Below are 27,872 nucleotides of genomic sequence, written 5' to 3' on the forward strand. Positions count from 1 at the left end.
GCCCTCATGCTTCGTACTATGTGTGCTTAACCTGATGTGCCACTATCCAACCCCCTCGGATAGCCTCTAGCCAGGTGAATGTGACTGCATTTGTTAGGACAGTATGCTATCAAGATAATTGACATTTGTTGATGCTACATTTTGTGCTAGGAAGTTTACATAAATCATTGCTCTGAATCTTTATTGCTCTGTAAGGTGGATATTGGTAGCTCAAATCTCACAGATGAGGGTACCACTATCAGATAACCATGCCACTCGGCAGCAGTTTAAGTTAAGGGACTCTCAAATGTAGTCTCATGTTTGGGGGGATATGCTTCTTTCAGTGAAAATGACAGCAGTTTCCAATTCTGTTGAATACAGGACTGTCAGGTGGCATTGCATATGTGTTTTCCCTGACAAAGTCATTTCTCCAAATCAGTTTTTTGCCTTTACTGTACCTGATTGAATAATCCTTATAACCTCAGGCTTATTGAGTTATTTAGCATATCACAGAGCAGAATGAAAGGGTTGAAAACCGGCAAAGATGGTTAGTAATTTTCTGTATCCTTGTCCTCTCCCCATGTGGACACGGAGAGGGGAGGTTATGGTCAGCCCACTCTTCACTCTACTTGAAGCCTCTTCCTGCTAGGTTATTGTCATCAGCAGAAGTGTTATCTTTCACTTGTTTGAAATGACAGTTTTTTTTTAAAATATATTATGTTTCTGCAGCTTAGCTACTCTTAGTAAAACATTGCTGTTCAAACAAATATCACTAAGCCAAGGGGAATGCAGTGGAGAGTCTATCTGATTATTTTATCTTTTTCTTTGTGGGGGAAGGAGAAGGGCTGCTCAGATCTCAGTCTTTCAAGTGTCTTGTACAAATTGTCTTAACCTGTGATCATTATTTTGCTTTTCCTGTTAAGTTCTAAATTGCCTTTAGGCTTCTTAATTCTCTTTGATTCTAACCTCAGCTAACTCATTTAAGTGATGTCAGGTCACAACTTTACATTTTTTTGTCCCTTCCTTCCTTCCTTCCTTCCTTTCTTTCTTTCTTTCTTTTTTTTTTTTTTCCTTATGTAGTGAATTTGTTGCAAAATCAGCTCAGTGGTTTCTCTTATTTGGTACGGTGGTACAAACATTTCTTTTTCTTTTCTTTTTTTTTTTAATAAAGACTGCTTCTTAAGCGACCCAGTAAGGCCTCCATGTGTTACTTCTCGCTGCTGCTTGCTTTTGCGTGAGATATTGCTTCATTCTGATTCCCAAGGCCTTTGGTTTGAAAAATCAAACCACAGTTAATAATCTACTACCCAGGCTGGTTAAAAACAAGATGAGGGTGTGCGCCAGGTGGTGGCGCACCTGGCTGAACGCACATTATGATGAGCAAAGACCTGGGTCCGAGCCCCCGGTCCCCACCTTCAGGGGAAAGCATTGCAAGTGGTGAAGCAGGGCTGCAGGTATCTCTCTGTCTTTCTCCCTCTCTATCACCAGCTCCCTCTCAATTTCTGGCTGTCTCTAGCCAATAAATAAAGCTAATAAAAAAATAAAAAAGAAACAAGATGGTAAAAACTTGTTTCACAAAAGGATGAATATGGGATGATCTCACTCACAGACAGAAGTTGAAAAACAAGATCAGAAGGGAAAACACTAAGCAGAACTTAGACTGGAGTTGGTGTACTGCACCAAAGTAAAAGACTCTGGGATGGGTGGTGGGGGGCGAGAGTACATGTCCAAAAAGAATGACAGAGGACCTAGTGGGGGTTGTATCGTTATATGGAAAACTGTGAATTGTTATGCATGTACAGGCTATTGTATTTATTGTTGAATGTAAAACATTAATCCTCCAATAAAGAAATTAAAAAAAAAAGACTGTGGTGGGTGGGGGTGGGGGGGGAGTTAAAAGCAAATTTAGGTCAGCTGGTGAAATTTGAAATATTTGTTTCTGATATATTTTGATCCCTTAAATACCCTTTAAAAATTTTTTTTTTCTATTTTATTTGATAGGACAGAGAAATTGAAAGGAGAGTAGAAGATAGAGAGGGGGCCACTTGTGAAGCATCCCCCCTGTCGGTGGGGAGTGGGAGCTCAGACCCGGATCTTTGTATACTCAGCCAGCTGTGCCACTGCCAGACCACTTTGTTAGTTTGCTTTTTTAATGCATAACTTTCAGTTGTCTAAATGGCAAACTGTTAAGTGCTGATGAGGACACTTGAATTTTATTTCCCATCTAAGATCTAATATCTTCTGGTATTTTTGAAGTTTGCATAGTTGTGAAGACATTTCTAACTTTCCTACTTAGCTTGATATTCGCTATTTCCATAACAAAGTTTTTTTCTAAACCACAGATTATATGTTATTTAAAGCTGTGACTAAGTATCTGAGGGAGGCAGCCTTCAGGGCCCACTATGTGTGACTTCTTCCTTTCTTTCTCACACCCCACCACTAGGCAAATTGGAACCTTCAAAAATAATTTAGCCTCACTCAAACATAGCTCTTTTGTTTAGGTGCTAAGGATAATAGTGCTCAGATCTCAGGTTACTCACCTAAGTATTGCTGTATTGTTCACATAGATACTGTAGACTTGGTTGCATTTTGAGTTGAAAAAGTAGCCTCTGGGGTTGTTAGCCTATAAAAAGGAGTGGGGAGTCCAAAGTACATTTTACATGGTTGCTTGCGAATTATTGGGAAACAGAAAAGAGCAAAACAAACCATAAAATTGCATATACATTTTAAATAGCAGTAAATGGAAATTAGATATTTTTTGGCAGAGTGGTAGGTGGGAGAGATTATAATTATTACTCATCCCATTTTGCAATAATTGTATTGCACCAGGTCTAAGATATTACTGAGTGTAAGACAGATCCAGATTTCAGTGAGTTTCAAAATATTTTAAGAATGGTGGCTGCAGAATTTATCAAGTAGGGGAAATAGAGATTGTCTATATGCCAAGACTTCTGAAGAACTTTGTCTTCTTCTTTTTTTAAAGTATTTATTTATTTATTTATTTATTTATTTATTTATTTATTTATGAGAGACAGGAGGAGAGAAAGAACCAGATATCACTCTGGTACAGGTGCTGCCGGGGATTGAACTCAGGACCTCATGGTTGAGAATCCAATGCTTTATCCACTGTGCCACCTCCTGGACCATGAACTTTGTCTTTTATAGAGTAGAAGTTAGGATTGCTAGTTTGGGTTCTTAGCCCACTTCAAATATTTTTTTTAGTGAATTAAATTTGTATTTTTAATGTGTATTTTAATTGTAATTTTTTAATGTGGTGTGTGTGTGTGTGTGTGTGTGTGTGTGTGTGTGTGTGAGAGAGAGAGAGAGAGAGAGAGAGAGAGAGAGAGAGAAGAACCAGAACATTGCTCTGGCATATCCAATGCTGAGGCTCAAACTCTGGACCTTATGTTTGCAGTCTGTAACTAGATTTCATTCTGCTTTTACACCACTTTGTCAAAGTAGAATTACTTCTGATTCCTGCCCTGGCTATCTGTCCTATGGCTTTCCAGAAAACAACATTCATACAAACAACATAGAGAGATGACAAGTACATTTGCAACTATTCAAATATACCAGGGTGGCTGGTATATCTATTATTAGGCTGCTTCCATGTTAAAATTTTCATTATTATGACACTTCAGTTTGGCATTTTCAAATTTCATCTCTGTCCCTTTTCATCTGTTATATTTCAGTGATTCAGATATCCTAAATCATAAGTGTGTTAGACATGAGGGAGAGAGAAAAATGAGACATACTCAGTTATTGTCCTCAAGGGGTTCACAGGCTAGGAGAGAGAGAGAGAGAGAGAGAGAGAGAAAGAGAGAGAGAGAGAGAAAGAGAGAGAGAGAGGTTACTCAGTTTGTAGAGGGAACTAACCCAGCTAGCCAAGAGCTTTTTTTTTTTTCTCTTTGCTAATAACATGTGAGCCAGAACCATGTCTCAGAAAGATTAGGAATCCACTGATCTACGTATAGCAGCAGACAGAACTCTGAAAGTTGTGTGAGGCTGCCAGGTGATGTTGGCTCTTGTTCCTTAGGCTGTTTTCAGATCCTCAGATTAAAGGGGGTCTCCATACTATCTCTCCTTAGAGAACAGAATTGTCACTCAGAGATCAGTAACTCAGGGGAGAAGAACCATCTGCTTATGTAGAAAGGGCCAAAGAGGTTTCTGTGAATTGAATTAGATTCCTCTCCCCCCAACGAAACTGCATAACTGCACAGTGATTGGAAAAGAGTGCGTTAGACTAAATGCTTGAAAAGGAGTCGATGTGGGACTGTCTGCTGGCATCTGAACATCCTGGTCAATAACTCAGCCTTGCTTTGGTTGATTGCTATCCTTTATCTAGGCTGCTTTGTAGAAATGCTATTAGAACTTCTGAGATCTTGTTCAGCTGTTCTGTAGCTGGTGATCCCCCCCCTTACTTTTAATAGAAACACGAGATTCTTAAAAGCAGCTATAAAGTCTTACATATGTCATCTAGCTCTTTTGAGTTGTTTGTGTCCATTTGTTTTAGGACAGAATTTTCAGAAATGAAAGCTCTATATAAAACATACACATGTACTAACTACTATCACTGCCTATTCAGGTATAAGTTAACATCTGCCACGATTGTTGGTCCAAACATGCCATATTGACTGAAAACATCTCTGTAGGAAATTTAATTCAAGGTGTGCAATTATAATTTTGATTTTTCAGTGGCAAGTCAGCTTATGCTTGCCTTCTCTTGCCTTTTAACAACAGTTATAAGCAAATCAGCTGAGGGGTTGAGCTGAAAAAGAAGAGGAGGATGAAGAGGAAGAAGGAACCATGCAATTAATTATTCAGAAAGTTTTAGCTTTGGTTCCTTTTCAGTGAAAACATAGTGCAAGGGGGCTGGGTGGTGGCACACCTGGTTGAGCATACGTTAGAGTGCACAGGGACCCAGGATCAAACCCCCAGTCCTCAGCTGGGGGACAGCTTTGCAAGTGGTGAAGCAGTGTTGCAGGTGTCTCTCTGTCTCTACTTCTCTATCACCCTTTTCACTCCCAATTTCTGGCTGTCTCTATCCAATAAATAAACAAGGATAATTAAAAAATTAAAGAAAAACACAGTGCAAGTGTTACATCTAGTTTTTCTTGCTCTAAAATCACGCTGTTAATTTTTTTTCCATTTGGTGATTTTTCACACAAGTGCTAATCACACGTTCCTATAAATTATATTAATTTAACTGATTTCCCTAAATGTCGTTCTGCAGTGTGTAGCACGGATGTTCTCAGATTCTTGGCTGTGCTAGTTATTGCACTTGGAAGAGGAACAGAAACATCTGAAAGGCATTATTGGGATTGTGGATGCTGGAGCAGCCCACCTCACCTTTTACTCTAGTTGTCCAAGTCACAACTGTTCTCTCCCGTTGCATTTAATCTGTGTCCTGCCCCTTCCATATGTGATATTGGGTTGAGTGCATTGGAGACAGTACTGCCATCATGAAAATATCAGTTAGAGGGATAGTAAATTTAGCAGTCCTATGTGGTGGTTATAGTTTAGTGTGCAGGAGTGTATGTTATTTCAAACGTAAAGACAGAGGAGACTCATGTGGGTGTCATGTGCCCTTTCTTACCCCTAAAAAGGAATACTCACATTTATGACAAAACTGTTTTTCCTTTGCAGAGTATGATTTCATCCATTGTAAATAGCACATATTATGCCAACGTGTCAGCAACCAAGTGCCAGGAATTTGGAAGATGGTATAAGAAGTACAAGAAGATTAAAGGTAAATTGATCCCTCTCTCTCTCTCTCTCTCTCTCTCTCTCTATATATATATATATATATATATATATATATATATATATATATACATTTAAATCAGCTTTTATTAAGCTATGTTCAGTTTCTTAGGACAATGCCTTGGTGATTCTTTAGAATTTAATATTAGATATTATTTTAAATATGGTTTCTGCAAAGGGATAAGATTATTTTATTTTACTTCTTTACTTTTGGATAGATATAAAAAGAAATTGAGAAGGAAGGGGAGGGTAGAAACAGAGACACCTGCAACACTGCTTCTCTGCTTGAGAAGCTTCCTGTCCTGCTGCTGGGGACCTGGGGCATGAACCTGTGTTCTTGCACTTGGGAACACATACTCTCAACAGGGTGCACTGTTGCCCACCCCCAGGGATAAGAGTCTTAATATTTTCATTAAGAGACCTAAATCTTACTCCTTTGAAGCGATGGTGGCATTAAAATTAAAAGAAAAATTGTTAGTCTTAGTATATGAAGTTTACAATTTTCATAATAAGAGGCCTGTGAATATTAAGATTCTTTAGAAATATTTAGAAATGCTTTATTTCAGATAAGTGTGTCTGCTTTAAAATGTTAGTCATGGTCTGGGAGATAGCTCAGCCCATTAGAGCACCAAATTGTATTTCTGGAATACTGAGGTCCCAGGTTCAGTTCCCAGTACCACCTTGTACCAGAGCTGAGCAGTATTGTAGTCCTTTCTGTCTCTGTCTTCTTTCATAAATAAATCTTTTCTTTTCTTCCTCCCCCCCCCTCTTCTTTTCTTAGTGATTTAATATTGATTTTAAAAATTACAAGCTAACAGGGATCAAACTCCACATTATTCCCACCACCAGACTTCTGTCTCTCCATTCCCTCCACTGGGAGCTACGGCAGTTCTCTTATGGTTGTAAATGTGGGTCAATCATTTCTACAACTGTCTGTCTATATTTGTATATATTTACCCAATCCCCCCACCATAGTCCCATCTTCTCTAACTCTTTTTTTTTTTTTAATTTTATTTTATTTATTTATTTATTCCCTTTTGTTGCCCTTGTTGTTTTATTGTTGTTGTTGTCGTTGTTGGATAGGACAGAGAGAAACGGAGAGAGGAGGGGAAGACAGAGAGGGGGAGAGAAAGATAGACACCTGCAGACCTGCTTCACCGCCTGTGAAGCGACTCCCCTGCAGGTGGGGAGCCGGGGTTCGAACCGGGATCCTTATGCCGGTCCTTGTGCTTTGCGCCACCTGCACTTAACCCGCTGCGCTACAGCCCGACTCCCTTCTCTAACTCTTTAGAAGTGTTTATCAATAAACCATTTCCATGAACATGCTAATAAGAAGTTAAGATCAATGATCCATTTTCTGATAAACTAGAATGTATATAACTCAAGTATCAATTTACAAATTGGAGCGACTGTTGAGGTGTCAGGAAATACTGGCCAAATGTGGACTTCTGAGGTTGTATTTACTTGGAAACAATTCAGGAGCTGTTGTTACAGCAAAAGAATTCTACACTCAAGCAGACTTGTATTCAAACCGTTTTTGTCTTCTTTTTTTTAGTTGTATTGTTCTTGAATCCATTATTTTACTTCATGAAAACTCAACCTTCCCATCTAAAGATTGGGAATAATAAAAGCATATAAGTCACAGAATAGCTGTGAGAACTAAATAAGTTAATATTAGCACAAAGTAGCCTCTTGATACATTATTGGGTGTCGACTAAAGCCACAAAAACAACAGTATTAGTAGTGACTGCAGTAATGTATTACAAATAGAATGTATTTGGTCCTGGAAATACAGTCTCTTGAGTAATAAATGATATGCTACGTACACCATCTATCTATTTAAGTATCATCAATATTTTATCTTTGAAAATAATACAGAATGTTATTTGATGTCTTTGTTAGAACAATTCTGTTGTTCTCACTGCAATTTAAATGTTATCTAATTCAATTGCTGCTCATCCCCAAGGGGCTCTGAGTGAAGTTTTCATAACATAATTGGTTGATTTTCCAAGATACTTCTGGCCCATGTCTTGCTTGACTAGGACGTTATTCATCACACTTTATTATAGGTATTCATACTCATGCTTCTAGTTTACTTCCCCCACTTAATGGTCAAGTAATGATTTATAGTGGGCAGGTAAAAGTAAGGAATGAACTTACCTGCTTTGCTATCTGCGTACTTCCTCTGGGGAAGCAGCGCAGAATCAGTGCTCATTGCCTGTTGAGTATCTGGGAGCATGTTTGCCAGGTTACCTTTGTGAAAAAATGAGACTCATATACACTGGTGACACAGTTCTGCTTACAAAGGAATAGAGCATTTTATGCAAAATATACAATTTATAAAGCAATTAAAGATGTTGCGACACCCAGGAGGAATTAAGTGTGCTAAAAATGGACTCAATGATATCTAAAAAAATCTAGCACTCTTTAGATTATAATTTGGGTACATTAAAATATTATTAATATTAACTAATATAGGATTAGGTTGAATAACTCATTATAAGACAGGACTATATGGTTCAGAAAGCTTTTCTTTTCTGTAAGTGTTGTCTCCAAGTCTTTCTTTTAAGTAAGATTGTTAAAGTGCTTGAACATATCCTCTTTGGCTGAAAGTGAAAAGAATCCTGTAGCACCAAGGTCATCTGTTAGATCCCATTTACTTGGCTTCTTAAGAGACAGGAAGAGAATGTCTTCTTTTAATAGGCTGGAGTATAATTCCAGATTCAGAGAGACCTAAAACCCTTCACTCTAGTGTTTTTAGAATTGCCACTACAGTGTGTGTGTGTCTGTCCATTCTTATATTTTTCTTCTTTCTTAGATATTGAGTTCTTTTTCTTTTTTTTCTTCAAGGTAGTAAATGCACAGTTAAATGTTTAAGTGCTGTAAAAGCAGACTGGGACCTTGATTTGAATCAGAAGGTCAAGGATCCACACCTGAAGAAGTTGTCAGACACTATGTATACACGTTATTCAAAGAGATGGAGCTAGTCATTGCTGTTGAAAAGTGTGTGTGTGTGTGTGTGTGTGTGTGTGTGTGTGTGTGTGTGTGTGTCAGTAGGAGGAGAAAAGGGAAGGTTAAGGTATGTGTGAAGTAAACACAAGCTGCTGTAAAACAGTTCAAGTGGTGTTGATTCATCAACCAAGGGAGTGGGAGGAAAAACAAAGAATTCATGACAGGTATAATGGCGCACAGAAAATAAACACTCAGAGAAGTGCATTTTATTAACTTTTGACCCTCAGAGCAAGGGAAGCATGGGCCTCGACAGGCTCATCGCAATTGCTAGGAACTGTGCTATGAATAGATGCAGCTGTGGGAGTTTCTATCTAGTGGAATCCATTTCTCATGGGAGAGGGATGGTTCTCTTAGGAGAAATTCCCGTGTACATCCATCTGTTTTACAAAATAAAAAAAGTGGTGAATTTCACATCTGGAAATGAATCAAATCACCTTAGGGCTTCTTTAGAGTCCAGAAACCTTCTGCTGCATGTCCCTTCTCTACCCTCCTACCCTCTTTCCAGCCCACCCCTTTTCATGTACCATGGCCCATAGTTAGTATAGAGGCAAATCTCAAAGCCAACTTATTGATGCCCCAAACTAAATGCAGGCGACATTGTTAAATATGTTTCCTATTATCTGCTAATGTCTGTTTTAATAAAACAGTGGGAACTAAATGGTTGCTTCTTAATCAGAACCATGATTTCCTAAACATAAGCTATGTGATTCTGTTACAAATTGCCACATAGAATCTCCTAGGTCAATTTTTTTCTTTCTCATAGAAATAAATAAACAGTAAAATAATTATATACTCTGCAAGATCAAAGTAAATATGGTCAAAACCTGGCAAAAATAAAAGTCTACTGGAAGGATTAAAAAAAAAGATCAGATTGCAAATTCTATAGCGAATGCTTAAATAAATATGAGAAAAATGAACAATCAATAATTTGATATCATTAAAAACAGATGTAAATCCTATATACAAATGGAAACGTCTGAATTTTGAAGTAAACATTTTAATGCGCATTTTTCTGAATTTGTTGTTATTATAGCTAAACTATTTACACTTATTCTTTAAAAGGCCTAACTTAGTTTGGGTTAGCATGCACACTTCATTTTCCCCAGTGATCACAGCAAGGCACATTCTGTTTCCCTTTTTTCTTTAATTTCAAAGACAATCACTGTTGACACAGACATATTTGAGTTAACATTAGTGTTAGTTCAGGATAGATGGGGAGACAGAGTTTATAGACTCTAGTTTCAAGGTCTAGAGGCATGAACCTGCTTCCCAGGAGTCTTTGATACTGAAGAAAGTGAAGATTATGTATGTTGTAGTAGACTGATCCAGACATTTTTTTTATTCTGTTCATCTCATTCTAGACATTTTTTTCTCATCTAGGTTTTATAAGGTTTCTAGAGTAGAGAAAAACTATACATTTGGTGTAAGTAAATTTTTAAAAGATAAACATTAATAGTTGTTCAAAGTATAGGAGTTTTAATATTGAAAATAAGGATAATCCCTAGACACTTAGTGACCTACATGCTGTTACAGAATCATTTAAAAAAAGTTTTCTTGGAGTTATGTGGGATTTACTCTATCAATATTTTTTCCAGAAGACTTATGTATTTCACAAAAGAATCTTAATTTTTTAAAAAATAATGAGTAGGAGATAGCTCATTTGGAGGGTATGCTGTTTGCCATGGATGTAGCTCAGGCTCCAGCTCCTACTGCACTAAAGGAAGCTTCTGTGTTGTGGCTTCTCTCTCTCTCCATCTGAAAAAAATAAATACAGAGATTCGGTCACCAAGTTACAAATGCTACTATGATTCCATCCTGACTTCCCTGGGCAGACAACCTCACCAATGTGTCCTGGAACCTCACCTCTGTAGAGCCCTGCCTGACTAGGGAAAGACAGAAATAGGCTGGAGGTATGGATCAACCTACTAACGCCCATGTCCAGCAGAGAAGCAGTTACACAAGCCAGACCTTCCACCTTCTGCACCCAATAAAGAAATTTGGTCCATACTCCTAGAGGGGGAGAAATGTTAGTGGAAGATGACCAGAGGACTCTGAATTCTGATAACATGAGGACCTGAACAGAGAAGAGGGAAATAAGGACATTAGGAAATGGCATAGGTGAATTAGAAAGGGTGAGAAGACAGGGCCATAGGAAAAAAATGGACATACATATATATAAATACAGATAGCTATAGAAATAATAGCCAACCCATATCTGTGACCTTGGGAGAACTACTGCATTTTCCAGTGGAGGGAATGGGGACACAGAACTCTGATGGTGGGAACGGTGTGGAATTATACCTCTGTTATCTCGTAATTTTGTAAATAAATATTAAATCACTAATACAATGAAAAACTTTTAAGGATGCCTATAAATTTTCATAAGATAACTTGCTTTTTAGCTTTTTCTTTTCATCATTTGATTTTGATATAAATTTACCCAGTTGCCTTTAAGAGACAACTATGTGCAATACAGTCAGAAACTATATAAAATAGGCAATAAAAGTAAGAAAGGGTCTTCAAAGAATAGCAAAGATGGGCTCATAAATTTAAAATGTTCCATAACTAAAGTTAATAAAAGAAAATACTTTTACATTTCAAGTTTTTAAAATTTTTTTTTTAATCTGGCAGAAAAAATGAATCATCTTTGATCAGGTTAATCTGTAGTATTTATTATGTCATAAGAATTAAAAGGTCATTGAAAGTTCACACAAAAACTAGTGTATATCATAAAATTATTTGTGTCATAAAACCTTACACTAGAATGAGTAGACCTAACCAAACCTCATATATAGGCCAGAGAGTAGACATATCCCAACACTTTCCTTTTTCAGTTATTGCTCAAGAACCCCTGATTGCTAGTTATTCTAATTTTATTTGTTTACTTGATATTATTTTACAAAATAATAAAAAGCTGGAAGAAATGAAGATTTTAAAGACCAGTGTTATTTCCTCAACCCTGGTTTATTCTAGTAATCAGTATTTTATCTGACCCTGTCTGATCTAGTCTTGAAAGATCAAACGCCCAGGCCAGCAAGCAGACAGTAAACAAAGCCCATGAAGGGTTCCAGTAAACACAAAGATTAGATGTTGAATGAAAATTAAACTTCTTGAACTAGTCCTCTGTACTAAAGTGGTTAAGTGGGTTGTGATTAAAAGAAATAAGTAATTATGATCATTATAGCTGAAATGATATAATGTTACCACATTTAAAGCACCTCCTATGCCCCCAAATGATTGTGTCATTTACAGAGTGGTGTCTCCAAGTTGAATAGAGAAAGCCAGATCCCCTGATTGGGTCTCAGAAGGTAGCCCCTTGTGTAGCCATGATGGTGTCACCGGTCTGGACAGTGCCTTGAACCAATTCCCAGGACTTCTACCTCTGTTATTGTTTAACTCTGATGAAGTAAAAGTAACTTACTTTGCCCACCTAATTTGCTTTTGACTTTGGATCTAAATCAAGAAGGAAGGAAGTTTGTCTGCCCCTGTTTGTGCCTTGCTTGAAGTGACAGTGTGACATCAGAATCTTGAGATCTATATAAACATTTGTATCATGAAGGTAGAGCCATCATTTCCAAGATCAACTACTTTCCATCCTAGTGGTTTTCTGTCATCTGCAAGAGTGCATTTTCACTGCAGTGCATTTTCACTGGGATAGTCTCTGATGCATATCTACAGGGCACTTTAGCTTGCCTGGCCCTCTGACTAGAAACATACTGGTAGTATTTGCAAGCAGGAGAATAGAATGTGAGGAATGTCTTGTGACCTATCTCATATGAGCTGATTCCTTACTTGACTTTGAAGAAACTCACACTAACTTTCCTGGCAGTACTTTGTTGGCCCTAATGTGTTTATACATAGATGTTTAAGTAAGTAAAAGCAACCAGTGGTCAACAGAGTGGTTGTAGGTTAAAGGAACTGTGTGTATTTTCTGTTTGCATTTATACTGTTCACACCCCCTTTTAAATATATGATAAAGGGATGTAGAGAGAAATGATCTGTTTTCCTAGCTTCCTTCTTTCCTCGTTTTACCCACCCACCAACCCATCATCTATCTGTCTTGGTTACAAAAAAGCTATGGTACGTGTGAAGTAATAGTATGTTATGTATTTTGCTATTGAAAAATAAATCCAAACATCTACTTATATATCTGAGAGGATTCTAAGTGGGGGAAGCATTACACAGTCCTTCCTTATAAGAAAATCACAGCCATGATAACATAACTAGCTTTAATTAAACAAATGTTTAATGAGTTCTTCTCCGACAGGCCATTTTCAGTGCTGGCAACAGTGAGAGACACTTAGAAACAGATACAATATGGTTTCTATCTCTAGCTCTGTTACCCTCAACCTAACAAGAGAAGCAGCCCTGTGAATCTGTCTGGCAAATACATGGCAGTGATAGAAACTGGTTCAGCTGGTAGCATAGGAAAGGATCCACGGTGCTGCCTCATGGTGTCAGTTCGGGGTGGGGGGGCTAGTAATTTGAGAAGGAGCACATGGATTAAATCTTAAAATTAAATTTTAAGAAGGAAAAAAAAGCATTTTAGGCAACTACACGTTTGGGCAGAAAGGCATAAGAACCAAAGTGTCTTGAAATGTATAGTTAGTCCTCCCTGAATGACTTCCTTTCTTATTGGTCTCTGGGAGTTATGACCACCTCTCTGATGATGTGATGTTGTGGTAGCATATGAGAATTTCAGTCATGGAAACCAGAAGCTCAACTTCAAGCATCTCACCTGCCCTCACTTCTCTCAGTTTCAATCTCGTTCCCACAGTCAGTAAGAGGCCATCATCTTCGCCGTTATAGATATACTGGGGGCCAGGTGGTGGTACACCTGGTTAAGTGCACACATTAATGTGTGCAAAGACTTGGGTTCAAGCCCCTGGTTTCCACCTGCAGGGGGTGGGAAACTTCATGAATGGTGAAGCAGGGCTGCAGGTGTGTCTCTGTCTCCTCTCTATCTCCCCTTCCCTTCTCAATTTCTCTGTCTCTATCAAATAATATATAAATAAGATTAGTATACATATATACTTTGCTGTATAGCCATAGTACAATTTATTTCCTCTACTTTAAATTACAATACAATATACAGGACAGCGCTGGTTAAGTATTTAAAATAATTTTTAAATGTTATAAATGATGCAAAGGTGACACTAAACTAAAAGTGACTGCTATTAGAATTCTATAATATGGGAGTTTGGTGGTAGCGCAGTGGGTTAAGCGCAGGTGGCGCAAAGCGCAAGGACTGGCGGAAGGATCCTGGTTCAAGCCCCCAGCTCCCCACCTGCAGGGGAGTCGCTTCGTGAGTGGTGAAGCAGGTCTGCAGGTGTCTGTCTTTCTCTCCCTCCTCTCTCCATTTCTCTCTGTCCTATCCAGCAACAACAACAATAATAACTACAACAATAAAACAACAAGGGCAACAAAAGGGAATAAATAAATAAATAAATAAATAAATATTAAAAAAAGAATAGTATAATACACCTGAAATACTGATAAAGGGTGACTACTTATTTATTGACAAATTCATTTGTCGGCATCCAGGTTTCCAAAATTGAACCTGGTAATTGAGGACTACCTGTACTTAGGGAAATTTGGTTGGTTGTCTAGAATACCTAATGTGACAGTGCATTCATTACAATGCCAAGATCTCATAGATGCCTTTATAGGGTTAGCATTTCTGGTCATGGATAGGGAAGGTTAGAACAAGGTTGATGTGGCTTGATGGTGGCCCCAGACTTAGATGAATAAGCAGCGATGTTTGGGACTTGGCTGTAGAAACGTTTGTATTGTAGCAATGAGAAGATTGGCCAGGAAGAGAAAACTCTAAGCAGAACCTGGAATGGAGTTGGTGCCACCAAATTAAAAGACCCTGTGATGGGTGAGGGGGAGGATTCAGGTCCTGGAACAGGATGGCAGAGAACCCAGTGGGGGTTGTAATGTTATGTGGAAAACTGAGATATGGTATGCATACATAAACTATTGTATTTACAGTTGATTGTAAAACGTTAATCCCCCAATAAAGAAACAAAAAATAAAGAGAAGTCTTGTAACAGGGCTGGGTGGTGGCACATCTGGTTGAGTACACATATTCCAATGCATAAGACCTAGGTTTGAGCCCCCCCGCCCCCACTTGCAGGGGGAAAGCTTCATGAATTGTGAAGCAGGGCTGCAGGTGTCTCTCTACCTCTCTCCCTCTCTATTCCACCCTTCCCTTTCAATTTCTGACTGTCTCAATCCAATAAATAAATATAATGATTTTAAAAACTAAAAAACCAAGAGAAATAGGGAGCTGAAGTGAGGTGACAAAGTTAAGGATGGGTAGAGTGGTTTCTGGCTCTTTAATTCCTAGTTTTTCCACATAGCGTTCAGATGTCTTATAGATTTGGAGTTGTGTTACCTGAAACCAACATGAAAACTCAAAAACTAAGATCTGCTGGTGGCTGATGTAAACTACAGTTGTAAAACAAACACCTTTGTATGTAGATCAGGGAATGTCCACCTATTTAAAAATCTGGTAAAATTGTGAGGGCAGTCTCTCATTTTGGAGAAACTAGAGAGTAAAATCACAGAACCTATCATTTTTTTTTTTTAGCCAATCAAATACAATTAGTATTTTCTTTTACTCAAATGATTGATAAAGTTAAAAGCTGAAAAGTACATAGGTACCAGTACTGTGAACTGACCTGGCAACTGCCTGAGCTTGAAACCCTCAACACCCAGGAGAATAGACATACATCTAGAGTCTTCTGGAATATAAATCAGGCGAAAAGTTCAAGTCTTCCAGCTGTCACTTTTCAAAGCTCTTTGCTCCGTCGTAATTTTGACACTAGCATAACCTCACCCCTGGACCAGTCGTTTTTTGAATGAACATCTGAGGTACTCATCCATTTTGTGTTTTCCTTGGAGCCCTGAGGGAGTAGAATATCATAGATACTCAGTAAATGCCAAGAGAATTGAATTGAGTATGGCTGAACTTACTTGAATATATATACTTAGAATAGTTCTTTTTAAACATATAACCTTACTTGTTATCTGTTGTCTCAGTTGATAAAATAAAAGATCATCTTTGCTTGTTTGATTCATATTATAAATGCCTTTAGCAAATTAGTGATCAGAAATGACTGTTCTCTTTTTCTCTTAGTTGATTATTGAGCAGTAGTCAGTTCCACTGAAAGAGACAGTTATACCTTTAATTCCTCTAAGTGAAAATTAGGGACCATTCTTGTAGCTGAAGACAAACATTCTTTATTCCATTAGTTTATTAAGTACTTTCCTTCAAATAGTGGATTAAGACATTTAAGTCTTACAAAATCAGAGAGCATAGCTGCAGGAAAAGAATGAATCACAGTTTGTTTTCTTGATTAACTTTTAAAAGTAGAATACTCTTAACACACTACTGTCAAGCTTCTGAGATGCCATTTTTCTTTCTATCTCATGCAAAATGCACCTATTTCCCATTAAAATGAAGAATAGAAATAAAGTTATTGCTAAGTACAAGTAGTTTAGAGCTATACAGAAAACTTGAAGGATGCTTGAAATAGTCTGTTATTGGAGCAGCATGAAGCAGTGTTGGAAATCCAAAGCAACAAGGCTGTCCAGATAGAGTAGAAGGAAAAGCATACTGTAATCACTTTTTCCACAGACCATAATGGGTCCTAAGAGCGTCTACTGCCAAAAAAGCAGAGATGTCTAGATCCAAGCTTCTTGATGGTTGGTATATATGTTTTTGTGGATCTTAATGTGATGGAAAAAGGAAGTTGATAATAAGGGGAAAATACACCTAAGAAAGCCAGTTATATGGTATCACAGTGCTGGCTGGTATACCTCACTTACAGAGCTGGAAGCATTTTCCTTCCAAGCCTTGTTTTATTACGAGTTAACAAGTTGGCTTTGAATATCTTGCTCTAGGCAGAGACTTTGCAAGCTAGCTCTTAACTCAGAGACAAATTCCCTTTAACAAATTTCAAGAAAAAAAAAAAAAAGAAAAGCTTTGGGCTTTATAGTCCTAAAAGACGTTTTTTTCCTTCTGCCCTTCAGCCCTTTAACACTCCTGATATTTTCTTTAATTATATTTAGTCAACTCTTCTGGTAATAGCTATTTATTTTTTTCTTCGTGTGGGATTTATGTCTGATAGATATAAATAGCATATTAGCTTTAGCTTTTGAGCTCATGTTTGTCTATATATGTGTTCAGAGAAAGTGGTTTTTATACAACAAATTGGTTTTTTATCTATAGTTTTTGACCAGGAGATAATACGTATTTTTAGTGATTGTGCTTACCCAATACTGACAGATAGGATGCTCTTCTCTTTTGTTGGAAAATTATCAGTATGCTTACACACTTTTTGTTTGGCATTAATGTATTCCAATCCAAAGAAAGGAGTCAGGTTCAGGTTCAGGATAAACCAGACAGAGCTGCCATTTTTGTATGTCAAAATTGTTGTGTAGGGGTGGGGCACTTGTTATAGGTATTAAAATAATGTGGATTATCTTGAGTGATTGGATGATGAGTCAGTGATGTGTTGTCACTTTCTGTCACAGTCAGGACATATATGCAGTGATGTATCAGGTTGAGCCTTCACCACTGAGGGGAATTATCAACCCATCCTGCCATCTCTACACACACTCTTCTTTTGCTTATTAATTCTCATCTGAAAGTATACTCTGGGGCAATTAGTCACTGAAGTATTTTTTTTTATTCAGGTTTATAATTTTTTACTTATTTTTAACAGTTTGTTACAAGATTATAAGATTAAAATGTATAGTTACACACCACACCCACCACCAAAGTTCCATATTCCCACTCTCCCATGTCCCAAGAGAACCACCATAGTACTCATAAGTTTTCTTTGGATTTTTTTTTTCTTTTTGTCAAGTTCATGCAAATTAGACCTCTAGATTCCAAATACAAGTGAAACCATCTGGTAGTTGCCTTCCATCTCTCTACTTATTTTGCTAAGCATAACTGCCTCCAGTTCCATCCATTTTATTCCAAAGGACACATTGTGATCTTTTTTGATTGCAGAATAGTATTCCATGGAGTATAGCTTCTATAACCTCTTTAGCCAGCTACTGGAGTATATTTAGAGTTTTGAACTTTCACTGGTATTGCTATACATAAATACAGTAAATAGACTTAATCAAATGATGAAACTGAACTTCAAAGTTGTTGTCTGGGTAGCATTTCTATATATTTAATTTATAAAGTTGTTATTCCATTTTCTCTTGTTATTCTTCTTCCTCATTGGAAGCTCAGAAACTAAGCTAAGCTAAATAAACTGTTTATACCTTGAGGTAGGTCCATAATTCTATATTGACAATGAGTTCTTTTCAACTATAGGGATTTTTTTTTTAAAAAAAAACATATTTTATTAGTGCATGAAAGTAACTTTTACATATGAGGGTCACAGAGAGAGTGACCCCTCCATGGGTTTTCCCCTTCCTTATCTTAGTTTTAGTCTTACCTAGTCTCAGCTTTTTATTGGCTCATTGAGAATCTCTGCCTTCTCTATTGGACTTGTGTTTTCCAGCTGTGGTTCCTTTTCTAAATCCTCTCATAGAGTGAATACCCCTTCTTGGTGCTCTCCTGAAACTCTTCCCAGTCTTTCCTACTTTCTGTTGTGTGTCCTCTCTCTCTCTCTCTCTCTCTTTCTCTCTCTCTTTCTTAATGGGATATTAATGGTTTACAGCATAGTTACTGGCACATGGACACAATTTCTCATATCACCAAGATAGGTATCTGTAAAATACTCCCCACCCCAAGTTAGGTCCATCATCCTTTACCAGGACCTGAAAGCCCTCCCTCCCAGCCCTTTTCCTGTCCTCCTCCTCCAGAGTCCTTGGCTTTCGTGTAATACACCATGTAAAATTAGAGATTTACTTTTAAAAATGACATGATGTATCACAAACCTAAAATAATTGCCATTCCTTAGGTGGCTTCTGAGAAACAGCATATTTTGGTCAGAATAAATCAGGTAACTTTGAAGTGGAAAGTCTAATCTCTTTTTGAAATGTGTAACAGTGTTTTAACAAAGATCTTTTCACATAGATGCGGATCATCTACATTTTACTCTTGGTATTCCTGACACAGTGTTTTCCCGGTGGCAGGACTGAGGTCCTGAGAATCTCCAAGCAGACCCTACCGCTAAAAGGAAGAAAAGTAGATTTAAATACAGCTTTCCAATGTCAGGTTCAACCAGTGCTTCTTCAATATGACATTATCACCAACAAAAATTAAAAATATACCAGAGACATTTAAAATATGTTTACATACATTTATAACTTTAATTAATTCTTCTTATTATTGAGTCCTTAATTTTGATAGAGATAGGATAAAAAGCAGAATATGATATTTATAAGTATCTGTTATAATCTCAATAGATTAACATCAAGACACAGTAATTCTCAAACAGCATACATAAAAACCACCTGGCAGTTTTAAATATCTGTAGTATAACCTTAAAAGACAGTACAGGGAGTCAGGCAGTAGCGCAGCGGGTTAAGCGCACGTGGCGCAAAGCACAAGGACTGGCGTAAGGATCCGGGTTCGAGCCCCCAGTTCCCCACCTGCAGGGAGTCGCTTTACAAGCAGTGAAGCAGGTCTGCAGGTGTCTATCTTTCTCTCCCCCTTTCTGTCTTCCCCTCCTCTCTCCATTTCTCTCTGTCCTATCTGACAACAACGACAACAATAATAACTACAACAATAAAACAACAAGGGCAACAAAAGGGAATAAATAAATAAAATAAATATTTTTTAAAAAGACAGTACATAAATCAAACATGATATTGATGTTAATTCTTAAATTTCAGAGTACTAAAAAATTCATTGGAAGGCAAGCACATATAATAAGTCTGCCTGAAAACTTGTAGCACAAAAAGAAAGGAACCATCACCAAAACACAAAGACAACCTACAAAATGGGAAAATATATTTATAGACTATATTTAAGACAAAGCACAAACAACCAAGATATATAAAGAACTCACAAAAGTGAGGAATAACAACAACAAAAAACCCAAACAACCTTCAAAAAAAATCTGGCAGTTGCATAGAAGGAATCTACACCAAAGAAGATATTCAAATGACCAATGTTCTGAATTACTGATATGAGAAAAATACAAATAATGACAACAATGAGATTCCACTGGACACCTTTTACACGGTCATACATCAGGATGGCAAAGTGCTGGGGGAGGGGAGAGAGAGATAAAGAGAGGAAGAATCCTACACTGATGGTGGAATGTAAATTGATTAAATCCTTTTGGAAAACAGTTTGAAAATCCTTTAGACTATTAAACATAGACCTATCAAGGGAGTTGGGCGGTAATGCAATGGGTTAAGTGCAAGTGATGCAAAGCGCAAGGACCATGTAAGGATCCCAGTTCGAGCCCCTGGCTCCCCACCTGCAGGGGAGTTGCTTCACAAGTGGTGAAGCAGGTCTGCAGGTATCTGTCTTTCTCTCCCCCTCTTTTTCTTCCCCTCCTCTCTCCATTTCTCTCTGTCCTATCCAACAATAACAACAATAATAACTACAACAAGGGCAACAAAAGGGAATAAGTAAATAAATAAATAAATGTAAAATTTTTTAAAATGGACCTACCAAATGGTATGGCAATTTCTCACCTAAGGGTTTATCCAAAGAAACAAAAACACCTGTCTGAAGAGGTCTCTGTTTACTTATGTTGTTGCGGCATGGTGTGTGATAGCCCAAACTTGGGAGCAATCCAGATGTGCAGTGGCAGATGTGCAGTTAAGAAAGTCATGGCACATATACACAGTGGAGGGGGTAATATTCAGCTGTAATAAATGATGACCTCAGCTCCTCTGCAGTTTCTTGGATGGTGCTGGAAGGAATCATGCTAAAGGAGAGGAGTAAGGAAGGAGGAAGGAGTACAGGATGATTTCACTTGTAGATGGATTTTAAGAAACAAAGAAAGAAAGGGAATAGATAGGGTAAATCTTGAACTAGGTGTGGCCTTTGTCAGCTATGCTAAGGAAATAGAAGGGGAATGGGATTGTGGGAGTAGTTGAGAGAGGGTTGAGGACATGGGACATGATGGTGGACAAGGATGTAAGAGAGGAGGGAGACAGGCAGTTGCATCCATGTGAGAATAACTGTGCTGTATTTACCTAATAAAATTATTTTTAAAATTAAAAAAAAATTATTTCCTTTTGTTGTCCTTGTTTTATTGTTATTGTGGTTATTATTGTTGTTATTGATGTCATTGTTGTTGGATAGGACAGAGAGAAATGGAGAGAGGAAGGGAGACAGAGGAGGGAGAGAAAGACAGACACCTGCAGACCTGCTTCACCACTTGTGAAGCGACTCCCTTGCAGGTGCGGAGCCAGGGGCTTGAACTGGGATCCTTATGCTGGTCCTTGCACTTTGCACCACGTGTGCTTAACCCCCTGTGCTACTGCCCGACTCCCATAAAATGATTTTTAAAAGAATTATAAGAGATTCTAATTGAACGTGTATGCATTTGTAGTTATATGCATCTTCCAGGTGATGTGTCTACTGATGCTTAAATATCTATTACATATCAGAGATCTTAAATGTACAGTGTGTGTCTCACACAAGCACTCACAGAGAGAGACAAGGTAAATATGACAGTAACATCTTTACTGGAAACTTGCTTATCATATAGTGGTAAGCATTTCCTAGTGCCAAGTATTGTTCTAAATGTTTACATATATATATATATATATATATATATATATGCATATAGATTCATTGAATCTGTATGATAATCCTTTATTGTATAATTGATATTGTAAAAATGTCTGTTTATTTTTAATTTGATAGGACAGAGAGAAATTGAGAGGGAGGGGTATAAGAGGAGGAGAGAATGAGCCAGATGCCTGAAACACTGTTTCACTACTTGTGAAATTTTCCCTCTGCAGGTGGGAACCAGGGAATTGAACCCAGGTCTTTTATGGTACAGTTATTAACCCCCAGAGAAGTTCATTACTCTGCTCATGGTCAAACATCTACCAAGTAGTAAAAGTGAGGTTTAAATCCCAGTCTGACTTGGAAATCTCTGTTTATAACTCTTATACCATATACTTTCCCCAGTAGCTAAATGGATATTTCCCTCAAATTGCAACAAAGAAACTACAGGAAAATATCAAATGGCAGATACATTATGCTAAATATTCTTGCAGGAATCTAAAATATGTTAGTGTATCTTAAGGGTTTGTGATCATTAAAATGAATACTTTATTTCCTGGTTGGTTCATAGAATTGTTTGATCTAAAATGAGATTTGTGAACCAAATAGCTTTTAATTGTGATGCAGATAAATCCTCAGGGAAGAGTGTAGCTTCCCTGCCTCTGAATAATCTGCTGTAGGCAGCAGTCATGGCTATAGAGTATTCATGGTTAGGACAGCTACTTTATGAACTTGGGAAGCTGCCAGGAGCCTCTGAAATTTTAATACAGGGTTACAAGGTCTCTCTTACTTTGGAATTCCACGAAATCCCAGAAACTCAGAAAGGAGGGAAGTTAGGTATTGAGTTCTCAATCGCTGCCATTTGCACTCAGTTCCTGAAATCTCAAAGTCATCAGTGAGAGCCTTCTGGAATTCTGAGTGTCTCAGAGATGAGCAGACACGACATCTCAACTATTTACTTGCACAGCTGCTGGACTTCCCCTGAGGTTAGAGCTGGTGAAAACCTCTGGACTCCTAGTTGTAAAGCATTTCAAGCCCATTTGTCTTGACAGATTCTCAGACTACATGCATTTTGTTGGGGGGCTTGTAGCTAGAGACATGACTGTCCCTCCCCAGACATTCCCCACTCCACAGTTCAATGCCAGGGTGCAGGCATCAGGAGAATCAAATTCACTGCATTAAATTGAAGCTCGCAGGAAAGTCATCTTTTCAGTAAGTGAGCATTTTGGGTTTATCAAAAAATCTTTTCTCTTGTGAATGTGAATCTTACTTTCACCACGAGAGGCAGCACTGCTGCTTGTCTTTCCCTCTTTTCAGAGTTTTTGATTCACACTTGGATTTTACAGAGATGAGATGGTTCTTTTGAGCCAAGATCTGTCTTGGGTCCTGATTTAGGGAGGACAAACTTAGCATGTTATTTCCTATCACAAAATGTAAAAAGAAACAAAGCAAAACATAATGTCAGACTGCTGTTAAGCCTGTATTTCTGTTATTGTGATAACTTTCAAAGCATTTATCAAGGAAAACAGGGGACACTTAGGACGTGTGTAGAGAAAGAGCACAGGATTTGCAAGACTGAAGTCCAATTCTATCCCTGTGTCATAGGGTTGCTTTTGTTCTCATGGATAATTCATTTTTTTAAAAAGCTACAGAGAAGGAGAGCAGGAAGGAGGAAAGGGGAAAGAAAGAAAGGAAGGTTGGGAGGGGAGAAAAAGAAATGAATTCCCTGAATGTAAAACATTAATCCCCCAATAAAGAATTTTTTTAAAAAAAGAAATGTACTCCCAAACTCAATTTTCAGGTACAGTCTGGCACGTTGTGATTCCAAATCAAAAGTTTTTTTTTTCCACATTCAGCAAAATCTCTGCTGACTTTTGCTAAAACCAACTGTTGCCTTTGTCCTTTTGATGAGCACTGGATTCTCAAAATTTCTTAAAATTGAGACTATTTCTTTTACTGACAACACCCTCAGGAATAAAGAACTTGATTTCTCTTGGAAAAGCTGCCAGTCCCCCCCAAAACATTGACAGCAATCATTCACTTGGCCACACTTTAGCTGGACACCTGAATCTGCTTTGTTGCAGTCTTCCTTCTCCACTTCCTTGTCAAATCCAGAGCCTGCCACCTTTGATAGCTGATTGCCTTCATTATCCGATTAGGCTTCTCATCTTCCACATCCCCCAGATGATGCCCGGCCACCTCACATGTATTAGCCGAGAATCCTGTTAGGTCAATGAACCGATATTCCTTTTATCACTTATGTTTCCTTTTCGTAATGTTTCATCCACTGACCCTAGGCCTGCATGCTGGTTATGCTCTGTTCCTGAATTTGGAGTCTGGCTTCGTCTCTTTCGCCAACTGCGAAATTCCAAGTAGTGGTCTGTTTACCTGTCATGATGTTCCCAAATAAAGTCTGTCTTGCCATCTTTCATAAGTATTAGTTGTTTTTTTTTTTTCCCCTCTAACAACATAAGGGTTTGTCTTTGGTCCCGAAGGCAAAAATGTTAAGACTGGCAGCCCATGGGCAGGGTCTGGTTTTCAGAAGTGTTTGCATTGGCTCTTGTTGTGTTTTGAAAATGGAACCCATTGCAAACATTTAAAAATCAGAAGCTAGCATGTAAAAATTCATTTTTTTAATTTTTCTGTCAAATAAAAAAAAAGAGAAAAGAAATAAGAGATAGAAAGAAAAAAAAAACCTATCTGAGGCAAGTTAGAGCCCTTTGGATGGGCAGGCATTACCTTACTACCTGGTCTTATCTGTGGCTGCCGTCTCTGGTTGCTATTATCTATTTGCATGTGGATTTCCTTCATTACTGTCTAAGTGGTTTGTATTTCATGATGCTACCGATTGTCACTAAGGATATTTCCACAGTCATAGCTTTTCAGTCAAATCCTTTTATTTTTATATCTTTTTATTAATGGATAGAGATGGAGAGAAATCGAGAGGGAAGGGGGAGAGAGGGAGAGAAACACCTACAGCCCTGCTTCACCACTCATGAAGCTCCCCCCCCACAGGTGGGGACCAGGGGCTTGAACCCTGATCCTTGTGCATTATAATGTGAGCACTTAATGTGCCACCACCTAGCCTTCATAGTCAGCTTTTAACTATATGAGTTTATTTTATTTTTATAATTATCTTTATTATTTATTTATTTATTGTATAGAGATAGCCAGAAATCAAGCAAGAGGAAGATAGAGAGGGAGAGAGACAGAAACAGTGACAGCCCTGCTTCACTACTTGCAAAGCCTTCCTCCAGGCTCAAACCCAGGTCCTTGCTCACTGTTATGTATACTCACCAGGTGTGCCAGAACCCAGCTCCTACTTAACTATATGAGTTTATAAGATTTTGAGGACTCATATGAAAAAAATCATATCAAATCTTGAAGGAATATGAACTGGCATTTTTTTCTGATTCTTATCAGTAGTTTGTATAGATTTCACAAAGCTTTATTACTTATGTCTAATTTTGCATACTTAAGAGTAGATCTATGAATGAATGTTTTTTATTAATGTGACTGAGATACAACTCAAGAAAGTAACTTACTCAAAAATTAAACTATTGCAGAAGAAAATACTGAAATGTTAGATTTTTAAATATTTATTTATTAATTTTCCCATTTGTTGACCTTGTTGTTTTATTGTTGTAGTTATTGTTGTTGTTATTGATGCCGTCATTGTTGGATAGGACAGAGAGAAATGGAGAGAGGAGGGGAAGACAGAGGGAGAGAGAAAGATAGACACCTGCAGACCTACTTCATTGCTTGTGAAGCGACCCCCCGGCAGGTGGGGAGCCAGGGGCTCGAACCTGGATCCTTCCACTGGTCCTTGCGCTTTGCACCACATGTGCTTAACCCGCTGCACTACTGCCAGCTCCCAAAATGTTAGATTTTGATAAAAAAAATGTATACTGTAAATTTTTTAAGTAGAAAAACCACCAGATAGAAAATTTGCTTTTTAAGTTCCTGAAATTATAATTTAGTATTTGAATAAATCTTTCTTAGGATGAATTAAAAATAAAAGTGAACAAAGTATTAACCGAGGCCATTAATTTCTGTATGTAAATTTTGACTTTATATATGCTTAAATAAGTAAATATATATGTACTTCCATATACTTAATACACTCTATATATTCTCTCTTATCTCAATAAAGATAGATATAATATAAATATTATAGAAATTCTTGTCTTAAGAAAATTGTAGAAAACTACCTTATATGGAGGTAACCATTTGCTTGGTTTGATATTTTGACCATGCACTTTAATGCCTACTTAATACAAAGACTGAAAAATGTTTCCCTTTAGAGGATAAGATTAAAATAATTTGTTCATCTTGAACTTTATGATGGCAAAATGAATAAAGCTAAATGATTTGCATGTTGAGGATTAGGCTGAAAATTGAAAACTTCTTAAAAGAGGTTCTAGGTAAACTTTTGACCTGCTTGGGAGTTCATAGGAAAGTTAAGCTGTCACTCAGCTTTTAAAAATGAAGGACAAAATAATGTTTCCTTATATAAATTGATCCCACATGAATATTACCATATTTCTCAATGAGAAGTGCCCTCCCCATTGGGATTATCTCTGCACCAAGTCTGGTGGCCACTTTTTCCTTTTAAAACATTTTTCTATTTTATTTCATAGGCCAGAGAGAAATTGAGAGGAGAGGAGGATTTAGAAAAATAGAAAGACAGATATCTGCCAACCTGCCTCACAGCTCATGAAATGTCTCCTCCTGCAAGTGGGGAGCTGGGGCTTGATCCAGAATCCTTGCATATGGTGATGTGTTTGCTTAACTGGGTTGACATATAGATAAAATGGTCAGATATCTACTTATGGTTTTCAAGCATTCCCACATATATTTCTGAAATCTTATGTTACATAAAAATAATAATTTTGAGTTATTGGTTTTCCACAGTCTTACAGGTTTTCTTTTTGATGATTTTATTCAAGTTCTCCACATGTGATTTGTCATGAATGTCTTTGTCATCAATAACTCTTGTTTGAGTCATCTTACCCAGTTCTCAAGCACTAATAATTTCTGCCTTAATTAAAAAAAAATTGTGTATTCGTTGATATGAGAGTAAGAAGGAGAAGCTGAGAGGACCAGAGCCTCATTTTAGCTCATATAATGCTGGGATCCAATTCTGGAGCTTGAGCTCCCCAATAAAATGCATTAGATATGGTGCCACCTCCCTGGCTACTCTGAGATTCAGTTCTTTTTGATCCAAATACGATTTTGTCACTGTAAACCCTATCTCAAACCACAGGCACACTTAACATAGTTTGAAACTTATTTTAAAGATTTGTTCTGTAGGTGAAGTCTTTTGATTTCTATTTTGTAACCATTAAATCATTGCTCTTCAACCTATTAGTAGACCTTTCTTGTTTTCTTATTTATTTATTCATTTATTTATTTTCCCTTTTGTTGCTTGACTGTTGTAGTTATTATTGCTCTGTCGTCATTGTTGGATAGGACAGAGAGAAATGGAGAGATGAGAGGAAGACGGGGAGAGAAAGACACCTGCAGACCTGCTTCACCACTTGTGAAGCGACTTCCCTGAAGGTGGGGAGCTGGGGGCTCGAACTGGGATCCTTACACGGTCCTTGCGCTTTGCGCCGCGTGCGCTTAACCCACTGCGCCACCGCCCAACTCCCTGTTTTCTTACATAATCATATCCACTGTGTCCAGTTGTAAGAAAACAATTACTAAATCTGTTTGGCTTTCTTTGCTTTTAAAGCAGATTTTATTAGGTTGTATCTGTGACTTTTTTTTTTTTGCCTCCAGAGTTCTCACTGGGGCTTGGTGCCTGCACTGTTAATCCACTGCTCCTGGTGGCCATTTTTTTCCATTTTATAAAATTGGATAGGACAGAGTGAAATTGACAGAGGAGGGGGAGATAGAAATGGGGAGAGACAGAGAGACATCTACAGATCTGTTTCGCAGCTTGTGAAGCGACCCCCCTGCAGACAGGGAGTGGGGGTTCGAACCCGGATCCTTCTGCTGCTCCTTGTGCTTAGTATTATATGTGCTTAACCCAGTGCACCAATGCCCAGCCCCCATCAGCATTTAAAACCACTCATGATGGAAGTTGTTTTTCTCCAAACAGAACTTTTAATTTTACACAATAAACTAATAACAGAAATTTAGTAAACATTTAACTATGAACTGACTGCCTCTTCCCAAATATTTCACCATTTGTTGAAGAGACTCCTTACTCCATTTAATAGTTTGGGCCCCCTTGTCAAGTCTTAGATGTTCATAGATATCAATATCTATTTCTTAGAGAAATAGTTCTATAAAACAGATATGCTGTGTGTCAGACATTTCATCTCTCTTTTTTGGTCTATGTTATTTTTATTAGTGATTTAAGAATGACTTAGAAGACTAGAAGTTTATAGGGTATAGTTGTACACCACACCCACCACCACAGTTATTCGTGCTATCT

General features: G+C 37.7%; 1 protein-coding gene across 1 annotated transcript in view; it reads left to right on the top strand.

Annotated features, from left to right (window-relative positions):
- The window catches only part of SATB2 (SATB homeobox 2), a 237,093-nt gene that overhangs the window by 113,284 nt on the left and 95,937 nt on the right, over window positions 1-27,872 (top strand). The window contains exons 7-9 of the mRNA XM_060193495.1: window positions 5,626-5,728; window positions 8,593-8,698; window positions 10,135-10,177. Coding sequence (XP_060049478.1) covers window positions 5,626-5,728; window positions 8,593-8,698; window positions 10,135-10,177 — 252 coding nt within the window. The remainder of the gene's footprint in view (window positions 1-5,625; window positions 5,729-8,592; window positions 8,699-10,134; window positions 10,178-27,872) is intronic.

This window comes from Erinaceus europaeus, chromosome 7 (assembly GCF_950295315.1).
Source record: "Erinaceus europaeus chromosome 7, mEriEur2.1, whole genome shotgun sequence".
NCBI classification, from domain to species: domain Eukaryota; kingdom Metazoa; phylum Chordata; class Mammalia; order Eulipotyphla; family Erinaceidae; genus Erinaceus; species Erinaceus europaeus.